Below are 26,385 nucleotides of genomic sequence, written 5' to 3' on the forward strand. Positions count from 1 at the left end.
AAAATGCACACTCACACAAGTTTTTCCTTTTATATATATAGATAATAAAAATGGGTTGTTTTGCATCTGGAAGAATATGCAGAGAAACCCAGCCTGTCAGGTCCTGGATATGGCCTTAAACTATATCCAATGGTGAGGCCCCAGCTTGCGGGTTTTGGGGAGTGTGGAGCCACCCTTTAATTGCCATTGCTTCCAAGTCCACTCTGACCCAGAGTAGTAGTACCTGTTAGGATCCCAACTATGGGTTAAATAGAAACCGACTTAAAAAAAAAAACAAATGTACTCTATTAAAAAATTTTTCTTCAAAATCACTGGATTCAGCATTAAATAACCTGAAAAGGGTTGATATGCCGTAAAACAAAAACAACCAACAAATCAGCCTGTCAGCAGCAGTTGTGCACATATTTTTTGCAGTCGGCCAGTCGTAGCCACCTCCATCCCATTTCTCACTCTCAATATACACTACTTGTTAAACGCATTTTGTTTACATCAACAAATAAATCCTTTGTTTGTTATTGAAACTAATATACATTTGTATGCATTAGAAAAGCAATGCTGAAGAATTAATACAGAATAGTCTATGATCGCTCATTATACTAGAAATAATAAAACCCCACTATATTATGTTTCTTTACTTAATATGAAAACCCAACTAATCATAAGTTTCTTTACTTAATCTAAAAATCCACTAATATTAGGTTCATTTACATGATCTGAAAATCCCACTTATATTATGCTAAATTACTTAATCTAAAAACACACTGATATTAGGTCTTTTATTTAATAAGAAAACACCATTGATATTAGGTTCCTTTACTTAATAAGAAAACACCACTGATATTGGGTTCCTTTGCTTAATAAGAAAACACCACTGATATTAGCTTGTTTTACTAAATAAGAAAACACCACTGATATTAGCTACCTTGAATTAATCTGAAAACACACTAATATTAGGTTCCTTTATTTAATCTGATAAAAAAACACTGATATTAAGTTATTTTACTTAATCTGAAATCCCACTTATATTAGGTTCCTTTACTTAATCTGAAAATCCCACCAATATTAGGTTCCTTTACTTAATCTGAAAACCACGAATATTAGGTTCCTTTACTTAACATGCAAATCCCACTGATATTAGGTTCCTTTACTTAATCTGAAAACCCACTTATAATAGATCGATTTACTGAATCTGAAAATCCCACCAATATTAGGTTCCTTTACTTAATCAGAAAACACCATTGATATTAGGTTCCTTTACTTAATCTGAAAACCCACTTATAATAGATCGATTTATTGAATCTGAAAATCCCACCAATATTAGGTTCCTTTACTTAATCAGAAAACACCATTGATATTAGGTTCCTTTACTTAATCTGAAACCCCACTTATAATAGATCGATTTATTGAATCTGAAAATCCCACCAATATTAGGTTCCTTTACTTAATCAGAAAACACCATTGATATTAGGTTCCTTTACTTAATCTGAAAACCCACTTATAATAGATCGATTTATTGAATCTGAAAATCCCACCAATATTAGGTTCCTTTACTTAATCAGAAAACACCATTGATATTAGGTTCCTTTACTTAATCTGAAAACCCACTTATAATAGATCGATTTATTGAATCTGAAAATCCCATTAATATTAGGTTCCTTTACTTAATCTGAAAACCACGAATATTAGGTTCCTTTACTTAGCATGCAAATCCCACTGATATTAGATTCCTTTACTTAATCTGAAAACACCACTGATATTATGTTCCTTTACTTAATCTGAAAACCCACTTATAATAGATCGATTTACTGAATCTGAAAATCCCAATAATATTAGGTTCCTTTACTTAATCTGAAAACACCACTGATATTAGCTTTCTTTACTTAATCTGAAAACTCACTTATTTACCGATTTACCGTATCTGGAAAACCCACAATAATTAAGTTCCTTTACTTAATCTGAAAACCACAAATATTAGGTTCCTTTACTTAGCATGCAAATCCCACTGATATTAGGTTCCTTTACTTAATCATAAACTCCACTAATATTAGTTTTTTTTATTAATCTGAAAATTCTACTAATATTAAATTCATTTACTTATTCTGAAAACCCAACTGATATTAGGTTTCTTTATTCAATCTTAAACTCAAGTAATATTAGGTTTCTTTTACTTAATCTGAAATCCCACTAATATTAGATTCCTTTAGTTAATATAGAAACACCACTGATATTAGGTTTCTTTTACGTTTTTTTTTTACATGGGGATCACCACTTATCAAGGCCCGGAAGCCACTCGGGGATAAGGGTTATTTTTTTGTACAATAATCAATGGGATAATATCGTAGTAATAGTTGGTATTGGAGATTTGATAAAGTGTTTTACTTAAGGGGGCGATTAATCAGGAATTTGTTTATGTTGGACTTGAAGACGTCCAAGTTGTAGACAGGAGGTGGGAAACAGGCAAACGGAAGAGAATTCCACAAGCGTGCACTTCTAAGCCACGAAGTCTATTTTGTACTCTGTCAAGGCAGGATAGGCTATTTTTAGCAGCTCCTGCCCAGATATTGCAGCAGTATGCCATCCTTGGACGTACTTGGACATATAGATAGAGAATTGCATCAGTAGTGAGATATCTTCTGGAGCAGTAGAAGGATCCCACCATTTTCCCAGCGGCCCGGGCAACAGACTTGATATACGTATTCCATTTCAGATCGGGAGTAAAGGTCAAACCCAGGAGCTTATCAAAACATGAAGCCTCCCCAAGATGAGAGCCATCCATTTCAATTGATGCTAGATGATGAACAGAGCGTTGATGATGTAAAGTTAGGAGCTTGGTTTTAGATGCATTAAAAGTAACCAGTCATCTCGTCCCCCACTGAACCACGTGCTCAAGATCAGCAAACAGGATCCTGAACAGATGCATGCGTTCTATCCCAACCATCATCAATGGACCTGAGGTCATCTCATCAGCATCAGACAAGGCCAAACTATTCGCTAAGAACTTTGCAGCTAACTCTACCCCATGCGACAAAGGGCATCGACTCCCCGTATTTCTTCCTACAGCAGACAACACACTATCCAACATACAAATATCTGTGCACGAGGTCACCAAACTAATCAAGAACCTTGATTCCAGTAAAGCAACTGGCCCAGACGGCATTCCAATTATAGTGTTGAAAAAGCTTGGACCAGAACTTGCCCCTATACTTACAAAACTGTTTAAGCGTTGCCTTAAGGAGAAGTGCTTTCCAACACCCTGGAAAACCTCGTCAGTATGCCCTGTATTTAAGAACTCTGGTGATAAGTCATCTCCCTCTCAGTACAGACCAATAAGTCTCTTGTGTGTCATGAGTAAGTTACTGGAATCCATATTAAATAAAGAAGTAGTCAACCACCTCAGCAGAAATAACCCCCTTAGTGACATGCAAAATGGTTTACTTAATCTGAAAATCTCACCAATATTTTGTTCTTTTATTTAATCTGAAACTCCACTTTCATTTACTGGATCTGTTGCGATTCTTGTTCTATATTATGTTTCTTTATGTAATCTTTTAATATTTTAATGTCAGTGTTATTTCTGCAAAATGTTTCTGAAAATAAACATATTGTGTTAAAATAAAAAGATATGTAAATAAAAATATTTATTAAAAGTTTACGGATGTTCTTATTTATTAGTAGCCTGGGTGCCCGGCGTTTTGCAGGTGTTTGGAGGTGTGTGTTGAGCAATAAATTTTTTTAAAAAGTTGTGGTAGGCAGGCAGGCTGGAACCCGTGACATGAAGGCGGAAAAGAAAGAGGAGGTGTATGTTGAGCAAAAAAAAAAAAAAAAATTAGGAGTAGTAAACAGACTCGAACCTGAAACGCGGCAGAGGAAAAAAGAAGTGAAAAAAAACAAAACGGTCTTATCGATGCGCCTACTGTGGTTGTGACGTCACGAGCAGTTGAAATAATGCCTTTTATGCGACGTCGTAGAAGCGAGGGTTGAATGACTTGCAAAAAATGTTAGCGAAAAAAACCGACCCTCCCTGTAGAAAAGTGCCCAATTGAGGGTGAAGGAATTAATATTGTAGGCTAATTTTTCGATATTTGTCATCCGAAGGGTCAAGCTTCAAAATGATACCAATTTTGTGAAAATTCGTTGCCACTGTCGAAAGTCTAAGGCAGACATACAAACATACATACATACATACATTTAAACAGACAGGTGAGATTTATATTATACTAGCGGGGGGTACCCGGCGTTGCACGGGTGTTTGTAGGTGTGTTTATGGGGGGGGGGTAAGTAATAACCCTGTTAAAAAAAATCGGAAAAACAAAAACAAAAAAAATCAGAAAAAAAACATGAAATCTTAAGATAACAACGTTGTGTGTGTAGGGGTGCTTAGAGGTGCAAAAGAAAAATAAGTTTTGGTCGGAAGGTGGGCTTGAACCTGAAGCCTTGAGGCTAAGGCGGAAAAAAAGCTTGAAGCGTTATGCATACGCCGAAAAGGTAAACAACTAAGTAATGAAAAAATGAAACGTTTAAAAAACTTGCAAGTTAAACTAACATGAACATTTTCTAGGTCAAACATGACGTCATGGTCGCAGTAGTTGTGGAAAAGGCAAAATGAAGGAACGATTGTTTGCTACACCCTCCCTGTACAAAACTGATGATTTTAGGGTGAAGGAATTACTGTTTTTGGCCAATCAGTTGAAAATTAACCTCATTAAACCTGTCATTTATTTTTCCTGTGAGTAAACAACCCCTCCCATCTACCCAGACACATTTTACATTGCATGTACCCCTAAGCCACCCCCCAATGCGTTTCCGGTTGTTTAGGGGTACATGTTTACTTTACAAACCCATTGTGGACATGTTAACATGAATTTTTTGGACTACAAAATTTAATTATCGCAGTTATGAAAGATTAATTTTGTATTCACAATTAAAAGTAAATGAAAAAAGTCAGCCACCAGCTTCGTCCTTACTCAACAAGAGCTGTATCAAAGGATTAAAAGAAAAATAACTATGTATATTTAAAATAAAATAGCGTTATGGTATATATATATATACAGTGGGGTGTATCATAGAGATTTAACACATTTAATCATGCTTAAATCTACTAGGCACTCACCTTGTTTACAAAGGGAGGGTTGTTTTAAATGAACGTAGATAGTTTCCAAGATCTTTAGATTATATTGTGAGTGAGCATGACTTTGGATGGAAAATGAGTCAATGTTGAACTTTGTTGTGCACGTCGGGTTTTTAAGCAAATCAATCATCATAGAGGACCCTTTAGTATTGTTTAGAATGTTCGTTGATCAGTAGATCCCATTCCTAATTTTACAAGGTATGTGGTGTATATATATATATATATATATATATATATATATATATATATATATTTTCTTATTATATATCAATCCTTATATAAGAATATCAATGTAATTACAGATTGATTTTGCGCTACGAAACAGATACTGTCAAGAATTGTATAAGTCAACTGAATTAAAGGAATAAATTATAAGATGGTCAACATCATGAATTTTGGAATATAACTTTTGTCATTTATTCTCTCTCTCTCTCTCTCTCTCTCTCTATATATATATATATATATATATATATATATATATATATATATATATATATATATATATATATACACGAGCAAACAGTTAATAAAACACGCCAAAAAACGCCCTGAAATGAGTCAAAAACATATCCAATCCGAAAAGGAAACACTAGACAAGTGGACAGTCCTCAATCCGCAGAGGACCAAAGAAACACCCTCCTTCTCATCAGAGGGCAGGAACCAGCAAAATGCGGGATCGGATTTCGCCTGCAAAAGTATCCGATGAAACAACAAGTAAGTCAAAGATCTTACTTGATAACAAAAAAGTAAAGCAGAGGGAATATGGTGAAGAAAAAGGTGATTCCACGTGAATGGATAGTCAAATAATAATAGTAATATATATATATATATATATATATATATATATATATATATATATATATATATTACTATTATTATATATATATATATATATATATATATATATATATATACACATACAAGGCACTTTGTGTGTGTGTGTGTGTGTGCGTGCGTGTGCGTGTGTGAGAGTTCATTCCCTGTGAACTCAAAAACGGCTGGGCTGATTTTAAAAAAATTCCACAAATGTACCTTATGTGTCTGGCAGTGTTCTTAGATAGGTTTTGTATCGGAATGCCTCCAATAAGTATTAATAAAAAAAAATCCTATTAAAGAAGGAACAGTTCTATTTTAACCAAAGTTAGCACTCTTACACATTTTTTTTTTTACAAAGGAGTCACCACTTATCAAGGCCAGGAGGCTACTTGAGAATAAGGGTTAATGAGTGTACAATGGTCAAAGGGAACATGTCATAGTAATCGTTAGTAGTGGAAATTTGGTAAATTGGATTACTTAAGGGGATGGCTCATCAAGAATTTGTTTACGTTGAACTTGAAGATATTGTAGTTAGTTGGAAAGCAGGAAAATGGAACAGAGTTCCACAGGCGTGCAATTCTATGAAAGAAACTTTGTTCATGGAATCTATGTTTAGGTTTATGCACAGATAAAGACTGAGGGAAATTATTGATAGTGGTTTCAGTTAGACGAGTGTTTTTCATGAAAGTCCAGAAAGGGAGGACCGTAGATTGGAGCTCAGACGAGCACTTACCATGAAAATAACGATAAAGCAGAGACAGGCTCGCAACGTCTCTTCTGTGAGAAAGGGGTTGCAGAAAAGAGAAAAGGGTATCCCCTACTAGGCTATGAAATCTATTTTGAACTCTGACAAGGCAAGATAAGCTGCTTCTAGCAGCTCCTGCCCAGATGTGACTATCCTTGGATATACTTGGTATTTATAAAGGTATTGCATCAGCAGTGAGATATCTACTGGAGCAGTAGAATGATCCCACCATTTTACCAGCAGCCCTGGCAACGGATTTAATGTACGTGTTCCATCTAAGATCAGGAGAAAAGGTCAGACCTAGAAGCTTGTCAAAACATGGAACCTCCCCAAGATGAGAGCCATTTATTTCGATTGATGCTAGATGGAGATCAGAGCGTTGATGATGGAAAGATATAAGCTTGGTTTTAGATGCATTAAAATTAACAAGCCACCTCTATCCCCATTACATCATGCGATCAAGATCAGAAGAGAGAGAATCAGAGAGAACTTAGTCATTTACAGCCTTTGAAGTGTTGCCATAGATGGTAGTGTCGTCAGCATAAATGTCTACAAATGATCTTAGGATATGATTTGGGAGATCATTGATGTAGATCAGGAAGAGAGTTGGGCCCAAGATGGACCCTTGAGGGACTCTAGCATTAATACTGTGAGCTTCTGATTTCTGCCCATCTTATGAATCTATCAGAGAGAAATGATTTAATACTTGAAATGACATTTCCAGCTATACCATAGCTGGAAATTTTGTGGAGTAGAACTTTATGCCATGCCCTTTTTTTTCATTTATTTTTTTTATTACATTTTCACCCCAAACAAGGCACATTGCCACTGTGGTGTAGGGGGCTACTATCAGGGGCAGCAACTACTGGGGTACTATGTTGGGATTTGGGCAGCAAGATGTCGGTTCACGTTACACTTGAACCTCTGCATGTCAGTACAGTTGGGGAAGCAGGGACCTGGAATGGAATTCCAGAGTCTAGCGGTTCTAGGGAAGAAACTACTGGAGTAGAAAGATCTTCTACATCTACAACTGCTGATGGAGCAGCCGCTCTAAGTGCTACCAAAGAGTTAGGGCTCCTGTACTACCAGTCGGAAACAGCAGCCAGGAACTGTCAATCCGGTACCCTCAACCCATCAGAAGAAGGTCACCCCAATCTATGAAAGGCCTTTTATATGTTAAGAGCAATTATTTTTGATTAGCTTAGGCACATTGCGCAAAGATATTTGTATGTTGCATAGTGTGTTTTCAGACACAGAAGAAAATATGGAGGGGTTTGGCAGCCCTGATTGCATAAAGTAGAATTAGCTGCAACACCAGAAATGCATTTGAGAAGTTTTATAACCGCACAAGTAGAAAGGCCCGGCATATAAAATCAACAGTAAGTTCGTTGATAAGACAGCGGCATATTTGAAATGAATATTTCTGTTTAGAGCACAATTGAACCATGATACTTGACTCTTGCATTTTAAACTTTAATTTCAGCCATTATATGAAAATAACTTAGTAAAATCAACCGCAGGTTCTCTGTAGTGCAATGTGCTTAAAATGTATAGTGAACTAAGTCATTGTGTCGAGACATGGTGCATCTTTGTGGGTCCCTGACTAGAGCAGACAATGAATTGATTTGATTGAAAAATGGGCAATTTTATAATAAATGAATTGGAAGTTTGAAACATTCATTAATCTTAATTTAATCCCGGGCAGCGTCGGTTTTCCCTGTTAGTATATATATATATATATATATATATATATGTTAATCAAAACGTTCTCGGTTTGTATATACCAATCGTAATGGATTAAAAAATCTTTCTTATAAGTAAAGTTTTTTAAGTATTTATATTAAGAAAATTTTTTTATATAAATTCTGAAAAATTTGAAACAAATCCAAGCTCAATGAATGCCTTTTTATTGGGTTCCAGAGCATATCTTGTAACATTTCCACATTCCAAATATCAAGTTTTCTCAGTTGGTCATTTATTACATTTCAAAAGGTAGCCATTACAACATTGTTTCGTATTGCGACTAACAATGTAACCATGTAAGTTGTCCAGAAGGGTTTTTTTATAAGTTTATTTTTTATGGTAAACATCTGATAAGTACGTGACTAAATATGCAGCAATAACATAATTTTGTAGAATTGTTAGTTGCAATACGAAATAATATTGTAATGTATACCTTTTGAAAAGTAATACATGATCAACTGAGAAAACTTGATATTTTGGAACTTGGAAAATTATTATATTACACTCTCTCTCTCTATCTCTCTCTGTATATATATATATATATATATATATATATATATATATATATAGTAAGTTATGAAATATATATGGCGATTAAGCTACACTGAATATTCTGCGTTTCATCCACTCTAGGATTCTTCAGGCTTATGCGAGAATTTTGTGGTTGTCTCGCGTTTTTATATACGCACCTTCTATTGAGTTTTTTATTAGCCAATCAGCTTTCTAGTATCCACCGCACCCTTCCTAATCAGCCAATGAGCAGGCACTTACAGTACAAAGGCCTATTTGACAGCTGGTTGACCCGTTCCTTTCTGTGTGCTATTTAGCGTAGATATTTAGTGTCTTGACCTGTTTTAAATCTAGGTTAAGTTTTTTTTATATGTTAGTTTATATATATATATATATATATATATATATATATGTGTGTGTGTGTGTGTGTGTGTGTGTGTGTGTGTGTGTGTGTGTGTGTGTGTGCATGTTTATTTATTTATTTATTTTATTTGTTTATTTTCTATTGTTATTGTTAGTTTTAAAATTATTTTGTATCTCTATCCTAGAGTAAATTTTATCCCATGAACACAGTTGTTTGCTATTTCTCTCCTACAGTTTAATAGATGTTGCGGTTCTTTAAAGTATAGGATAGCAAATTTTTCGTGAAGGCATAATCTACATGGATCGTCTAGGTCTCTACATGTGTTTGCTTGTCTTACTATTTTCCATTCAACTCCCGGCGAACGTCTGCTTTCCTTGAGTTCCCAGTATTTGTTTGCTAGCATTGTTTTCATACAATGTTTTTTATTATTAAATGTACTTTTGTGGTCATAATATCGAGTTTTGAAATCTAAGGAAGTCATATTTCTTGCTATTTGGGTTTTCTTTCGCAAATATTGTTGCCTGGTAAACTATGCTTTTGGTTAGACATTTATTTTGAAGTGGGCAGAGTGTGCAGTATCTACAGTTACATTTATCTTGTTCACTATTAGTATTTTTATTTTTAATTCTAGTATGGTTGTTATTGTCCAGAGTTGGTTTATTATTATTATTATTATTATTATTATTATTATTATTATTATTATTATTTCTACTAGTTACATATGTTTTTTGTGTTAGTTTTATTTTTGTCATGGTGTCCACTTCTTTATTGTTTATTTTGTTGTTGTTTTCATTGCTTTTATTTAATATTTTGTTATTATGTGCTTTAATTATCATCTCTAAATTTTCGCAGCAGCTGTAGGATAACTTTAGGGTTTTTTATTGAAAATTTTGTGTAAGGGGTTGGTTGTGGGAAAGTGCTTTTCGATAAGATCTAGAAATTTTTTGCCAAGTTTTGTTTATAACATTTGATTGTATGGTGCCGCATACAAGATTATATTTCTTTTTCTTCTATTTTTAATTTTCTCATAGTTATTGGTGCTTTGTTGCTTATATTTGATATCAATATTTTTGTATCCACTATTTTTTAGGGCTGTTTCATAAATATTGGTTGACCTGTTAAATACATTTTCATCGCCTGAGTTATTGCTGAGTCTACTTACGAGCGAGTTAGGAATCTGTTTTATAATTGATGGTGGGTGATTGAACTTGGGGTTTACTTATGTTGGAATAGCATTATCTTTTAAGTAGGGTTCATATGTGTTTTTATCTAAATTTAACCTGACGTCCAGGAAGTTTGTTATTTTTATGTTAGCTAATACATCTACTTTTAGGCCTAGTTTTTTCATTCCCTTGTGTATGATTTTAAGTTATCTCCTTTGACTTTGTTGGAGTCTTTTATTATAGCTAGTCCATCATCTCTATATAGGCCGATATCCGTAGTATCAAATATGCTTGTGAGGGTATATAGAATGAATAATCCCACAAGATCTGATGCCTCTGCAGAATCCCGGGCACCCACCGCCAAATCAAATGAATTTATCATTTTAGTTTTTATCCATTGGTTATTGTTATTTATTAGAACTGATTTTCTACATTTTTTAATGATGTTGATTTCTTCCGAGGATATATCAGTGTATGCCTCGGAAAATTCTAGGGCAATGTTGAAAAGTTCTTCGGATATCGAGGGATAAAAGTCTATGATGTCGAACTGTATAAACATACATTTATTTTTGTTTTCTATATTATTAAACCAAGTGATTGCGTCGGCAGTATTTGCCCACTGGTTTAATTCTAGTTCTTGTTTGATTTGTTTGTTTACTGTAAAAAGTATCGGTTTGCTAATTCTACCTATTTCTTGTTTAGTTGGGTTTATCAAGCGGGTGCTGGGATTATTATTGAAGTCACATTTGTGGTCTTTGAGCAGAATGTATGCGTCTCTAGGTTTCAATTTGCCAACTTTATCGCTAATTTTTAATTTATCGGTAATTTGTTTACTTTCAGTATTTATTATATCTATGTAGTCGCATTCGTTTGTGTCTAGTTTTTTGTAATGTTTTCTGTGATTAGTTTGTTATATTCTTGTTTATCTATTTTATAAAAATTTCTAGTTTTATCTGCTTTTATAAAGATTTAATTACGTATATATACATACATATATATATATACATATATATACATATATATATACATATATATACATATATATACATATATATACATACATATATATACAACTTCTTCATATGTATATATGTATATATATGCATATATATATGTACATACATATATATGTGTATATATATATATATATATGCATATATATATGTATATATATATTTTTTATTTTATTATTTTTTTTATTACATTTTCACCCCCAAACAAGGCACATTGCCACTTTGATGTAGGGGGCTACTATCAGGGGCAACAACTACTGGGTACTATGTAGGGATTTGGGCAGCAAGATGTTGGTTCACGTGGCACTTGAACTTCTGCACGTCAGTACTGTTGGGGAAGCAGGGACCTGGAATGGAATTCCAAAGTCTAGCGGTTCTTTTACATCTCGGTATCTCTACAGTGTGGGGGTGGTATTTAGCAGCCTGTCTGGTTTGTCGTGGGTTTCCCCGTCGCGGGGGCACAAGTGCTTGCAGTACGTCAGAGCATTCACCATTAAAATACTTGTAGAACAGGCAGAGGGATGCAACGTTTCATCGATGGGACAGAGGCTGAAGCTTAGATTCCAGTTCAGGGCCTATCAGATTTGCGACACTCTTTTGAACCTTGTCAAGGAGCAAGAGACTAGTAGCAGATGCACCAGCCCAAATATGACAGCAATACTCCATACATGGGCGAATGGTGGCCTTATAGAAGTACAGGATACTTTCGGGTGTTAGTAGTTTTCTAGCACGGTAGAGAGAGCACACCTTCCTTGCAGCGGCCCTGGCAATGCCTTCAATGTAATTGTTCAAACTCATGTTTCCTGTGAACGTTAGGCCAAGGAGTTTGAAAGATGTACTCTCAGATAAAGAGTCGTTGGCCATTGCTATAGGTGGTAGAGAAGGTTTCTTGTAATTATTGAATGAAACTAGTTTAGTCTTGGCGGCATTGAACGTGACCATCCATTTTTGTCCCCATTCCACTACAGATTGGAGGTCATCCTCTAGTGTTTTTGCCATTTCTTTAGATATGTGTTCATTTGTTTTCCTGTCATGCCTATTATAGAGTGTTGTGTCATCAGCATACATACCCATCTCAGAGGAAATTTTGTCGGGGAGATTATTTATGAATATCAGGAACAGTAGAGGTCCAAGGATAGACCCCTGAGGCACTCCCGCATTTATATCATATTGTTTAGATGTACGACCGTCGAGGACAAGCTGGATTTTTCTCTTATCTAAGAAGGATTTAATTATGTGAAGTATTCTACCAGTGATACCGTATGATTTAATTTTCCTGAGGAGACCCTCATGCCATACTCTGTCAAAAGCCTTAGATATATCTAGAGCTACCGCTCTGCCCTCCCCCGTTTTGTCCAGTGAATGGTATATATGATCAGAGATTACAGTTAGGATGTCTGCTGTGGAACGGCTTCTCTAAATCCATATAGTTGGTCAGTCAGAAGTTTAGCATCTGTAAGATGATGGACTAGAGCATGGTTAATTAAGGTCTCAAATATTTTGGCAAAAAGTTGGAGGAGGCTAATGGGGTGATAATTTAATAGGTCAGTTCTTTCGCCAGAATTCTTGAATAGTGGTACCACAAAAGCAGTTTTCCAACAGCCCAGAAAGCAAGATTCATTAAGGCATTTGTTGTAGAGTTTGGAGAGAACTGGAGCTACTTCGGTACAGCACTTTTTTAATAGCACAGCTGGGATGAGATCGGGTCCACATGCTTTTGAAGTGTCAAGGTTTTTTATGATAGCATGCACCTGAGCAGGGGTGATTTTCAGATCGTCTAGCATGGCGTCTGTCCACATAAGAAATTCAGGCAGGGGGAGGTTGGAACGTTCCAGTGTGGAGTTTGAGGAAAACCGACTGGCAAGCATGTTAGCCTTCTCAGTTGCTGAGCAAACAACCTCATGATTTTTGGTTCGTGGGGGGAATTGTAAATGTATATATATATGCATATATATGTGCATATATATATATATATATATATATATATATATGATATGAATTATGGTATCACTATAAATATATATAGTGTTAGTTGCATATTATTAGACTAGACTAAGAGAAAGAGAAAGGAAAAAGTATGAAAAAAAAGAAGATATATAAAAACGCGGTGAATAATAGAGAAAGAGGAAGAGGAGAAGAAAGAGGATTCCAATAAAAATTATTGACGATTTTTACCTTCTTCGCAGGAAGAATCATCACAGCAGAATACCCGCTTGCAGAGATGGGAGAACGCGTGCCGGTACCGCCCACCCATCCATAGTGTATATGGGAAAAGGGTGAACTCCATCACCTGTAGCCATTGTACCGTCAGCATCAAGACTTCCTTTTGCACCTGCCGGCTGAACAACTGCACGAATTCAATGCACTGAAAAAGACAAAAAGAATTTTTTTTTTATTTGTGAGTCCCACTTATTAAAGCCCGAAGGCCACTCGAGGATAGGAGTTAGTGAATGCAGGGTGGTAGTGTAATAATCATTAATGAATTTGGGTAGAATTTGATTATTTATGGGGACGACTAAACAAGAACTTGTTTACATTGGACTTGAAGGCTATTATGTTGTATTCAACCAGGAAGCAGGCCAGCGGAACAGTCTTCCAAAGGTGGATAGTTCTGGGAAAGAAACTTTGTTCATGGAATCTGCATTTAGATTTAGGCACAGATAGAGAGTGGGGGAAATCGTTTATAGTGGGTGTATGTAGTTGAGTGTTTTTATGAAGTTTGGCAAGTGGGAACCATAGATTGGAGTTCAGTCGAGCACGAAAATAACGATAGAGCAGAGACAGGCTTGCAATGTTTCTTCTGTGGGGAAGAAGTTGCAGGGAAGAGAAAAGGGCATCACCTACTAGATTACGAAGCCTGTTTTGAATTCTATAAAGGCGGGATAGGGCACCTCGAGCAGCTCCTGCTCAGATGTGGCAAGAGTACTCCATTGTAGGACATTCCTGGCTCTTATACAGATAGAGGATTGCATCGGCAGTGAGATACCTGCTGGAGCGGAAGAGTGATTCAACCATTTTTCCAGCGATCTTGGCGACAGATTTGATGCATGGGTTCCATTTCAGATTAGGAGCGAAGGTCAGTCATAGAAGCTTGTCAAGACTTGGACTTTTTCCAAGATGAAAGCCATTCATTTCAATTGGAGGGTGATGGGGTCAGAGTGATAAAAACAAAATGAAAAACAGAAAAAATATAATCAAGTTTAAAAATTCTATAATTCCGTAATGCAGATCGGCTTTGTATCTACGAGCTAAAAATCCAGAAAATCTTTGCCGTGCTTTTTATAAGAGTGTTCAATATTACATAGAGCTAGGATGGGGAATAAAAGTTTCACATAACATTATTATATCATCAGATCAATAAGGGGGAAAAGAATAGATAAAATGGAGAGAAAACCTCATTAGACCATAGCATTTCGAAGCTAAATGCTTCTCATCAGAAGAGGAGAAGGGCCAACATTTTACAAAATCTATATAAATAAGACAGCAGATGTATGTATGTTTGTGTCCGTGTGAAAATATCTAACTGATAAACTTTTAAACTACTGGTCATATAACACTGAAATTAAGGTAGTTGCTAGTCTAGTTGCACTCATGAGCTGTGACACAACGAAACAGTACTGTATATGGATGACTATAATGCTCCCTATCTTGGGTTGAGCATATTATGAAGTGATGTACAAACTCTATAAGCGTATTAAGCGATGCTCTTTGTTCAATGCTTAGGTATTTGAACACTGTAAAACCATTGTTAATTCACTATCCACATAGCAGCAGCTGAATAGCGCAATCATTAGAAGCTCTGACTGCCGTTTTGACGATCGAGTTTCGACCCTCACTTGAGGTAGTTGCTTGTCTAGCAGCACTGATGAGCTGTAATACAGCGAAACAGTACTGTATGAGGTTGAGAATATATCATATATATATATATATATATATATATATATATATATATATATATATATGAATAAAAAAGAATGCGAAAAGTATAAAAGCTTATAACTTTTCTTTATTTGTTTTCTATTGGTGACGTGCAGAAATACAAAATAATAATATTATGAAAAAAAATTAAAAAACTTTTTTTATAAGTACATAATTTTCGACCGATCCTTCAGTCTTCATCGGTGTATATATATATATATATATATATATATATATATATATATATATATATATATATATATATATGTCATTTGTTTTAATTTGCGATAATTTTGTAATGAATTCAATTATTTATATGAAGGGCATTTTTAACTAAATGCGAGTTGGGAATAATTTTCCCTTTTATCAATTTGGAGAGTGACATATATATTGTTTAAAGTATAATTATCCACTGACATGTGTTTTGTCGTCTACGACATATATATATGTGAGTGTGTGTGTGTGGGGGGGGGTTATTTTCCTTCTGAATCCAATAAAGAAGACTATTAAAGTCATTAAAACTAACAAAACTCCCGCCAATGAGCGATCCCTATTACACAATCAATTTAATAGTTCTGAAAGCGATAAGTTTGGACATGTTTCAGCCTTTGAATTTTTTTTTTTCCTTTTCCATTATGGCAGCCTTTTGAATGCTATCACAATTTTTCTGTGCTTGTTTCTACGATGAAATCATTTTATAATTGACTGCTGCAAATGCTGGTATATTCGCCTGACAGATGGTATCTGGGAGCTGTTTCTGCAGATTTGTGGCCATGTTTGAATTCACGATGCCAGCGTTTTACAAGATCATGTGATTGGGGCATCATTACTTTCATTTCATCAAATGTTTCCTGTGGTGTACGTTCCTTTCAGACAAAAAACCTTATCACTGTGTGACACTCAACAGACTCCATTTCACACCTGCCTAAGTTCAAACACCTGTAAATCACAAACTACAATTAGTTCAGAGCTGTAATTTGCCACATAACCCATAGAGATATATATCATTGAACAAGCAACATTTCAGCTAGATCAGACAGATGAAAGTGGGTCAGAGGCATTACCCTCGTATCTGGAACTTCAAACCTTGTATATAGTGTTTAATCTTTAAATGATTTTCTTTATTTTCCTTTGTTAAAGTGTCGATTATAGCTGATAGCACTTAAGTCAGCTATTGTTTTTATAAATAATTTACCCAAGAATTCCTCATGAGTTTTGGTTTCAGTTTCGATTATAGCCGAAGGAACTAAAGTTATATATATATATATATATATATATATATATATATATATATATATATATATATATAGAGAGAGAGAGAGAGAGAGAGAGAGAAAATAATAAGGAACAAACCGTATTATGTGTTCACCAACGTTTCGTCTTTATTTCGAGACTTCCTCTGGGTGAATGAGATTAAGAAACCAAAAAATATACCAGTACAAAATATTTGAAAAAGTTTCACGTGCACAGTGTGACGCAGTTCTATTTAAGAGAAACGGAAAAATTGATGTTGGAAATTCAAAAAGGAAGGGGGGCTGGCGCTGTTAAAGAGAAGGAAATTTTAGTGACGTCATATAGTCGTTAATTTAATTTTAAAACTATGAACGCAAGTTTATATTCTTATTGGGAAAAAGATATATCTGTTGAAATTTAAATATAAGTTTGTAACAGGAATGAAATGAGTGTTTTTATGTAATTTATTGATTGAGATTATGTGTTAATTATTACAGGGGGTGTTTGAATGGTGTGAGAAAGTTAACCTGTGTCCACAGTTAAATAATGTTCTTTTAATAACAGTTTACTTATTAATGGCGCTATGTTATAGAAACCTCCACGTTGTTTAATAGTGCTTGAAATTGCGATAAGCGCAGATTCAAGGAGTCTCCGGCGCGGTTTATTTGAAATGAATTTAACTACTTTTGCTTGTTTAAAATCAAAGGTGTGGTTATGTTGCAATGAATGAGAGAATAATGCACTTAGAGAATTGCTATTTTTTATATCTCTTTTGTGTTCATTGAGCCTTTGTTCCAATTTACGCTGAGTTTCACCAACGTATTTATGATGGCATAATATGGTTTGTTCCTTTTTTATTTTCTCTATTTTGTCGGAATACTATTTCCATTATTTTCATCATATATATATATATATATATATATATATATATATATATATATATATATTTCCAAAGTTATTTCCATAGTTAAATTTGGTAACATTGGTGTATACATAGAAGAGCACTTATGCCTGCCAAGTTCAATTTTTTTCAATTTTGACTCCTTAGCAGCTACTACTTATATGATAGCTAAGTTTATAATTACAAAGCTGACCGAAACATGCTCATGAATGTGTAGCGACATATTATTGCTTATGTAAAAACAAATAAAAAGTATATCTTGCCCTACTTCGGTATTGAGCACTCTTTTAGTAATCTTGTTAAATTTTATTGGTTATTTTACCTCTGGAAAACAATAACCTTGTATTGTATATATATATATATATATATATATATATATATATATATATATATATATATATATATATATATATAGAGAGAGAGAGAGAGAGAGAGAGACTTGTATGATGCAACACCTTTTTTGAATGTCTTGATTTTCCTTACACAGTATATATATATATATATATATATATATATATATATATATATATATATATATATATATATAGTAATTTATAAAATATATATGGCGATTAAGCTACACTGAATATTCTGCGTTTCATCCACTTTAGGACTCTTCAGGCTTAGTCCTAGAGTGGATGAAACGCGGAATATTCAGTGTAGCTTAATCACCATATATATTCTATAAATTACTAACTAGCTCTACCTACGTATTGAGCACTTTTGAAGTAAATACTTAAAGTTTGCGCATAAATCTATACTTTCGTATATTAATTTTATGTGAGTAAATTAAGTAGTTATAACTATATATATATATATATATATATATATATATATATATATATATATATATATATATATATATATATACTGCGTAAGCATATATATATACATATATATATATATATATACTGTGTAAGCATATGTGTGTGTGTGTGTGTGGTGTGTGTGTGTATCTGTGTGTGTGTGTGTCTATGTGTGTGTGGGTGTGCATGATTCTAGCATGAAGACCCGACGTTGCTTGATTGGATTGAATGATGATCAATGAATATTTCACACTCCCATATTTTTGTTGTCATCGAAATCAATAAAATCACACATTTTTCAATCAAATAGATTGATAGCCTGCTCTAGTTGGGGACCCATTGCGGTACACTAGGAGGAAGTTTCACATACCTCTCTGCAGTGAATTAGTTCACAATATAATATAGTCTACATTGCACTGTAGAGAACCTTCTGTTGATTTTATAAAATTATTTTTTTTTATATATAATGGCTTAAAATAAAGTTTAAAATACAAAAGTCAAGTATTATGGTTCAATTATGCTTTACACAGAGACATTCATTTCCAATGTACTCCTTTCATATCAAAGAACCTACTGTTGATTTTATATGCTGGGCCTTTCTGCTTGTGTGGTGATAATGGGTTAAATTTAAGTTTAAAATAAAAAATTAAAGTTTCATGGTTCACTTGTGCTTTAAACAGAAACATTCATTTCGAATGTGCCTCTGTCATATCAGAGAACTTACTGTTGATTTTATATGTCGGGCATTTCTGCTTGTGTGGTAATAAAACTTTTCAGACGCACTAGTGATGTTAAAAGAAAATACAATTTTCTTATGTATTAGGCGTGGAATTGCATTCACTAGCAGAAGATCTAGCTAATTTGTATATTTTTTTAAACATTCATTTTAATTAATTCCTTATTAGTTGCTTCGGTTTTCTTATGGGATGATCATCTTTAGTTAACTATTACGTGTAATTATATTCATGCAGATATTCTACATGATTTATACTTGCATAATATTTGCGTAAAAAGTTTATAGTAAACACAAAATTGTTTCCATATATATTGATGTATACGTATATATTTTTGTTTAACAAATATTTCCTACCAAACTCCTCCTAGAGTTTTTGGTCTACAGACATGAAACTTCATATATAAGGTATTTGAATCCATGCAAAACTTTATATTTGGGTTTTAGTCCGGAAAAATTGGTGCAAAAGTGTGAAAATTAAAAAAAATGAAATTTGCCAGGTGAAGATCAAACGCTGCCATTACGAACACATAACGCAGTAACTATTGATTCATGTTTTAATTTTTAGCCTTGCAGTAAATATGTCTTCATGGCTCAGTAATTGGCCGCAGAGGCAAAAATAAGTCGTAAGTTGAAGGTTTTGGTTTCGATTCTTGGTGATGGCGCACGAGATTATTATTTTTTTTTTACTTTTTAAATCACTACTATATAGGGCGTCAAATATAATTTATAATATAAATCTCACCTGTTTGTTTAAATGTATGTATATATGGGTGTATGTTTGTCTGCCTAAAACTTCCGATAGGCGACGGATTTTCACGAGATCGGTATCGTTGTGAAGCCGGCCCTTCGGACGACAAATACGGAAAAAATGGAAAAATGGCTAAAAGCATTAATCCCTTCACCCTAAACTGGGCGCTTTTTTACTGATGTTTTTGAAAGCCATCCTCTCTTTTCGATTGACTAGCCTTAATTTAAACCTACATCACTTCCGGTTTGGCGATGGGCGAAACAGCAAAGACGTCACGTTTTTTTCATGTTCTTTTCCTCCTTCTCGGTACGGGTTTGAGCCTGCCTGCCTACAACCATTTCTTTTTTTTTTTTTTGCTCAACACACACATCCAAATACCCGAGTAACGCCGGGCACCCAGGCTAGTATATATATATATATATATATATATATATATATATATATATATATATATATATATTATATGTACATACATATAATATATATATATATATATTATATGTACATACATATATATATATATATATTATATGCACATACATATGTATATATATATATTATATATATACATATATATATTATATATACATATATATGTATTATATATATTATATATATATTATATATATTACATACATATATATATTATATATATTATATACATATATATTATATATATTATATACATATATATTATATATATATATTATATATATATATCATATATATATAAATATATATTATATATATATATAAATATATAAATATATATTATATATATATATATATATATATATATATATATATATATATATTAATGTTAATAGGTGTTAATCGTGACACCCTGCACCGATGATTCCCGAAAGGATGAAACACTTGTGTCTCTAGGTATTTAACAATTATATATATATATGAGTAGAATAATACTTACATTAATCTATAATCGTTCAATTGGTGTAAGGACACCGTTTTTGGTAGGCGTGGATTATACAGCCAATCGTTAATTTGATTATGATTCAAACAATGTATAATTGTGCTGTTATACAAAAGCAGACGCGTTAATCGTAGCTGCACACACACAAAAAAAAAGCTTACGCACATGCTAATTTCCATGCATACTTATTTTTGATTATATACAGTCACAAGTGTGCACGCCTTCACACACACACACACACACACACACACACACACACACACACACACACACACACACACACACACACACACACACACACAGAGTTAACAGTCAATGTATTTGACAAATCGATGACGTATTATTCAGGATGAGTTATGGAAAACGGATGGTTTTCATAAATAACAACAAACTAAACAGCATGTTAAGTAGGTTTAAACACTACCGTTCTTACAATTGAAGAAGGTCGGAGATTATATCAGCCGAAACGTTGTGAGAATGAAACGTTACACACATGTTCACATGTAGACACCGCCGCAAGAAAACAAGACAAGAAAAGAATTCGACTTGCTTCTTTCCAGTTTAAACAACAGACATTTATTTACAGGTACTTTCCAGAATGACGCCTTGTCTGCTTAAAAGTCTTCCTGTGCTTAAGAGGAGTGTGCCATGTCAACCATGTGGTACTCTGTCTTTGTCCAACCATGCTTAAGATGCGTCCTTTCCTGTCGCTCTCGGCTCGGCCCATGTGTGTAACTCTGTCCTTCTACTCTATATCTGTGCCTAAATCAAAACGCGGATTCCATGAACAAAGCTTCTTTCTTAGAACTGCACGCCTGTGGAACTCTGTTCCATCTGCTTGCTTCCCTCCGGACTAAAACTTGGATGTCTTCAAGTCTAATGTTAACAAATTCCTAATAAACCGCCCCCTTAATTAAACACTTCATCAAATCTCAACACTAACGTAATGTACTTGCAATAACCCTTATCCCTGAGTAGCTTCCGGGCCTTGATAAATGGTGATCACTGTGTAAAAAAAAAAAAAAAAAAATACTACCCTTATCTCATGTGATCCCCAGTCTGTGCACGTCTTCTTTTTCTAATCTTTTTCATTCTTTACTGCCGTGCCATCATCTCACACATGGCTCGGACATTTGCCTACACCAGACATGGCACTATATCTTATTGCCCTGGTTGTAGTAGTTGCTTATGCACCCTTCCCCTGCATGTCCAGGTGGTGATTTAGCTGTAGGCAGAGGAATACACAGAAATGCAGCCCCATAATTCCCTTTCTTTGATCTATTTTTTTCTGTCCGGACCGTCATGAGGTGAGCATGCATATTTCTGTCTCTCCGTAAATGAGGGGGGGGGAGGCACCCCTTCCCTCAACACTAATTAAGGTAGGTTAGTTAGTTTTGAAGAGCCTATTGTCTTGTTTTAATTGTAAAAATTAATTATAATTTGCATATTGTATTGTAATATATTTTTGTAAAATAAATAGTTAAGATTATATAAGATTATATTACAATTGTGTCGAGTGTCGTTTTTTTTTTTGTGTGTGTGTCTGCCATGAATGTCTTCATTAAAGAATGAAGTGTTCCTGAGGAAAAAGAAGATTCCAACCCGAATGCCACCAAAGGTCAAGACATTAACCTGGGAGAAGAAGGAAGATTCCAACCCGAATGCCACCAAAGGTCAAGACGCTAACCTGGGAGAAGAAGGAGCCCCACAGCTACATCCAACATCTCAGGTATGCTTTTCCTCTTGTTACTCAGACCCTATTGACTGGCTCATTGGCCCATTGTTAACATCATCATGGGACCCTGTCTAAGACACTTAGTGTAACACGTGAGTCGGTCACACACCAGTGACCGGCTGATCGTGTTATATAGTCAGAGCGCGTAAGTAATTATATAGGTGCAATTTATTTCCTTTTTAGTGCAGAAGGAGCACGCTAGCCTATCAAAAAATTGCCTGGCCAGCCCTCTCAGCGTTCTCCAGTAGGGGCGCCTCAGACAGTAAGCAATAAACTTACTCCATCCGAAAGACAGGGAGCAATGGTCTGGGAGGGTAGACCTCCTAGAACTGCACAGGACATTGTTCATTCTTCAGTCAACAGGGAAAAAAGACCATTTCAAAAATAGCTTAAAGTCTGTTGGCTTTGGAACCGAGGTAACTCGGTGTATGTGTGTGTTATTAAGTCCGCATTTGTTGATGATTGCCATATTGGATTTTAGGGATATTTTGTTGCAGTCGAATCCAGAACTGGAAGCCTGTGAGAATTTTCGTTGTATCCCAAGAGAGACGATAGGGGTTGGAAAGAAGTTCTGGAAAAGAAAAAGAGTCTAGTTGATAGTCCTTTAATGGGCTTTGGAAGTGTCCTCAGCACGCTTGAGGTGTGGCCTCTGATTGGACGAGCCAGAAAAGAAGTTACGTATTTGCACCAATCAGTGCTGAGCTTAGAAGTTAAGCACAGATTCAAAATCCTGTACTGTGATTTGTCACTGCTGCTTGTTTGTTTGTTTGTTTGTTTGTTTGGTTGTTGAGCATTATTCCTGATGATTTTTGTTGGCATTCGTATTCCCCAATATCTTTCTGTTAAGAATTATTTCTAGAAGGATATCAGGTACTTATGGGAGGGATTATGTGAAGGTTGCCAACATCCATAAATGAAAATGTTTCTGTAGAACGAACTTGGTTCGAACTTGGCACATTCAGGTTATCAATTTACACTGGGCCACCGTCATCTCTCTATCACTGCTGCTGTTGTTGTGGTATTGCTGCTACTGCTGCCGCTGCCGCTGCTGCTGCTGCTGCTTGTAGAACTGTTGCTACAGGTAAAAAAAAAACTAACCCACAAGATCATAGGTAAAATAAGTCTGGGCCTGGTGTTGCTATATGCATCAACAAAATCATGAGAACAATTATACCAGACAAATATAAAAGCCATGGGGCTCTGAAGAAAGATCTGAGCATCATAATCAATAGTGGTTACTCATTTCAGGAATGTAGACCCGCAGTTGTTGGTCTAAAGGAGTCATTAATGGCTCTTGAAATAAATTATTACTTAAAACTGTCATCTAAGCTTCAACCTCAGTCCCATCGACAAAATGTTGCATCTGCCTGTTTTACACGTATTTTAATTGTGGATGCTCCTACAAACTACAAGTCCTTTACCCCAGCATCATTACCCCTCGATGTAAATACCCCAGACAAGCAGCAAAGTCCCACCCCTACACAGTAGAGATCCCTAGATGTAAGAAAGCCTTCTACTCTAATAGTTTCTTTCCCAGAACTTCTAGGCTTTATAGTTCCCTTCCGGGTTTCTGTTTTCCAATGACCTGCAGAAGTTCAAGTGTAATGTGAACAGACATCTTGCTGCTCAACTCCCTACATAGTATCCCTACAACTTATGTCCCTGATAGTAGCCCCCTACATCAAAGTGGCACTGTGCCTTGTTTGGGGTGAAAATGTCATTAAAAAAAAAATAAATAAAAGGTTTGAAGTTTTAGGATATTGTGATCAATATAGATATAGGTGACTGGCTTAGATACTTGAAAATGCAACGGCTGTCGTTCACGTTATGAAATTAAATGATATAAAATCTTGGCTCAAATTTTTATGTAAAAAAAATAAAATCGTTCGCTTTCATAGTCATGAGTTCAAAGTCGTTCAAACGAAGTCTGTTGCATTTTGTTTGTTTAATTGGTTTCTTAAATTGCTCACAAAAAATCGTGGCTCAGACAAACAAAACAACATCTTGATCCATTTGAAATATATAAAAAAAAAAATTGTAGAGCAACTTATTGGCTTGAAGTATAGCAAAACTAGTCGCTCAAACTATATAGTACAAATACAGTATAAGACACAAGGCCAAGGAAAAGACAGGAAGAAGTGATAAGGATGGATTTAAGAGAAAGGAGGATAAAGACCCGTCGAGACGTAGTTTAGAAGTAATTCTTTAAAAACCATAGCAACATGTAAAACAAACGTTAAACCACCTTGACAGTGGGGGGATGCTTTTTCTCTTCCCTGCAACCTCTTCCTCACAGAAGAGATGTTGCGAGTCTGTCTCTGCTTTATCATTATTTTCATGGCAAGTGCTCGTCTGAGCTTCAAGAGCATGGTTCCCCCTGACCTGACTTTCATGAAAAACACTCGTCTAGCTGAAACCACAATCAATAATTTCCCCCACTCTTTATCTGTGCTTAAACCTAAACATAGATTCCATGGACAAAGCTTCTTTCTTAGAACTGCACGCCTGCGGAACTCTGTTCTGTTTTCCTGCTTTCCAACTAACTACAATATGGTTGTCTTCAAGTCGAACATAAACAAATTCTTGATGAGCCGTTCCCCTTAAGTAATCCAATTTACCAAATTTCCACTACTAATGATTACTACGATATTTTCCCATTGACTACTGTACACTCATTAACCCTTATCCTCGAGTGGCCTCCGGGCCTTGATAAGTGGTGACTCCTTTGTTAAAAATAAAAAAAAAAAAACCCAAAAAACTGATGATGAAAATTTAAAAGAATATTTGCTGACTAGCAGGATCTGTGGAAATTCCACGAATGAGAAATATATTTAATCAACGAATATGTTTTGATGAAGTCGATATTTTTCTGGATAGCCCCCCAAAATTAGTTTTTTTGGACAGAAAAACTAATAACATGCAGCAAATATGAGTTTATTAACATTTCTATGAAAATAGTATCTATTGTATCTTAAATATAAAACTGAACCAAATGAAATAAATCAATAAGTGCTAATAAATACCCAGAAAGTAATATTGTGCTACATAGTTCAATACAAATAATAAAATTATATTGTAAAAGACTATGTTTAATTTGCTTCTTTAGTTCAGCACCTCTTGGCAGACAATGTTCTTTTTTTTCCCCCTGTTTCTTTCGAATGCCCCCTATTTTTACATAATAACATTCTTGATTAAAGTTCGTGCTCTTCTTGTTCCCTGTTTATGCATGTCTATTATTTTAACTCTCATATCTGAGAGCTTGCACACTCTTAAAAATGCCAACTACAATTGTCCGTGGTTGAAAACGGACTGAGGTTGCATAGCAACGAGTTTTCACTGTATCTTATTACTGAAAGTGTAATGTACAGACTAACTAAAGACGGAACAATCATATTATCAGATAGATTGATGAAAGTTATGGAAATAATATTCCGACATGATGGAGAGGAGAGATGAAAAATTATATATTAATTTTGTTTGTTCCTTTTTCATTTCTTTATTTGATGCCTCCGTTCAATCTTGAGATACAATGGATACTCCCTGTAATACTATCTATCTATATATCTATCTATCTATCTATCTATCTATCTGCTAGTATATAAAAGGAACTTTGTCTGTGTATGTGTGAGTTCGTTCCCTATGGACTCGAAAACGGCTAGGCCATGTTATATGAAATTTCATATAAAGTACATTTCATGTACTTTATATGCCTGGCTATGTTCTTAGATAGGGTTTGTGTCGGAATGTCTTTGAATGTCTTGCACAATCTTCAACCACACTTCTGCTGAATCAGCACTGCTTGAGTCCAGTGGCAAGAAAAAGTCCAGGACGACCGGAAACAACGCAGAGCTAAGCAGAAAGCACATACAGCACCTGATGGTCACCCATTTTA

General features: G+C 34.7%; 1 protein-coding gene across 1 annotated transcript in view; it reads right to left on the minus strand.

Moving 5' to 3' along the window:
* The window catches only part of LOC145269502 (uncharacterized), a 146,203-nt gene that overhangs the window by 8,064 nt on the left and 111,754 nt on the right, over positions 1–26,385 (minus strand). The window contains exon 4 of the mRNA XM_080125238.1: positions 13,658–13,847. Coding sequence (XP_079981364.1) covers positions 13,658–13,847 — 190 coding nt within the window. The remainder of the gene's footprint in view (positions 1–13,657; positions 13,848–26,385) is intronic.

This window comes from Euprymna scolopes, chromosome 45 (assembly GCF_053919585.1).
Source record: "Euprymna scolopes isolate OS-2025 chromosome 45, ASM5391958v1, whole genome shotgun sequence".
In the NCBI taxonomy this organism is placed as follows: Eukaryota; Metazoa; Mollusca; class Cephalopoda; order Sepiida; family Sepiolidae; genus Euprymna; species Euprymna scolopes.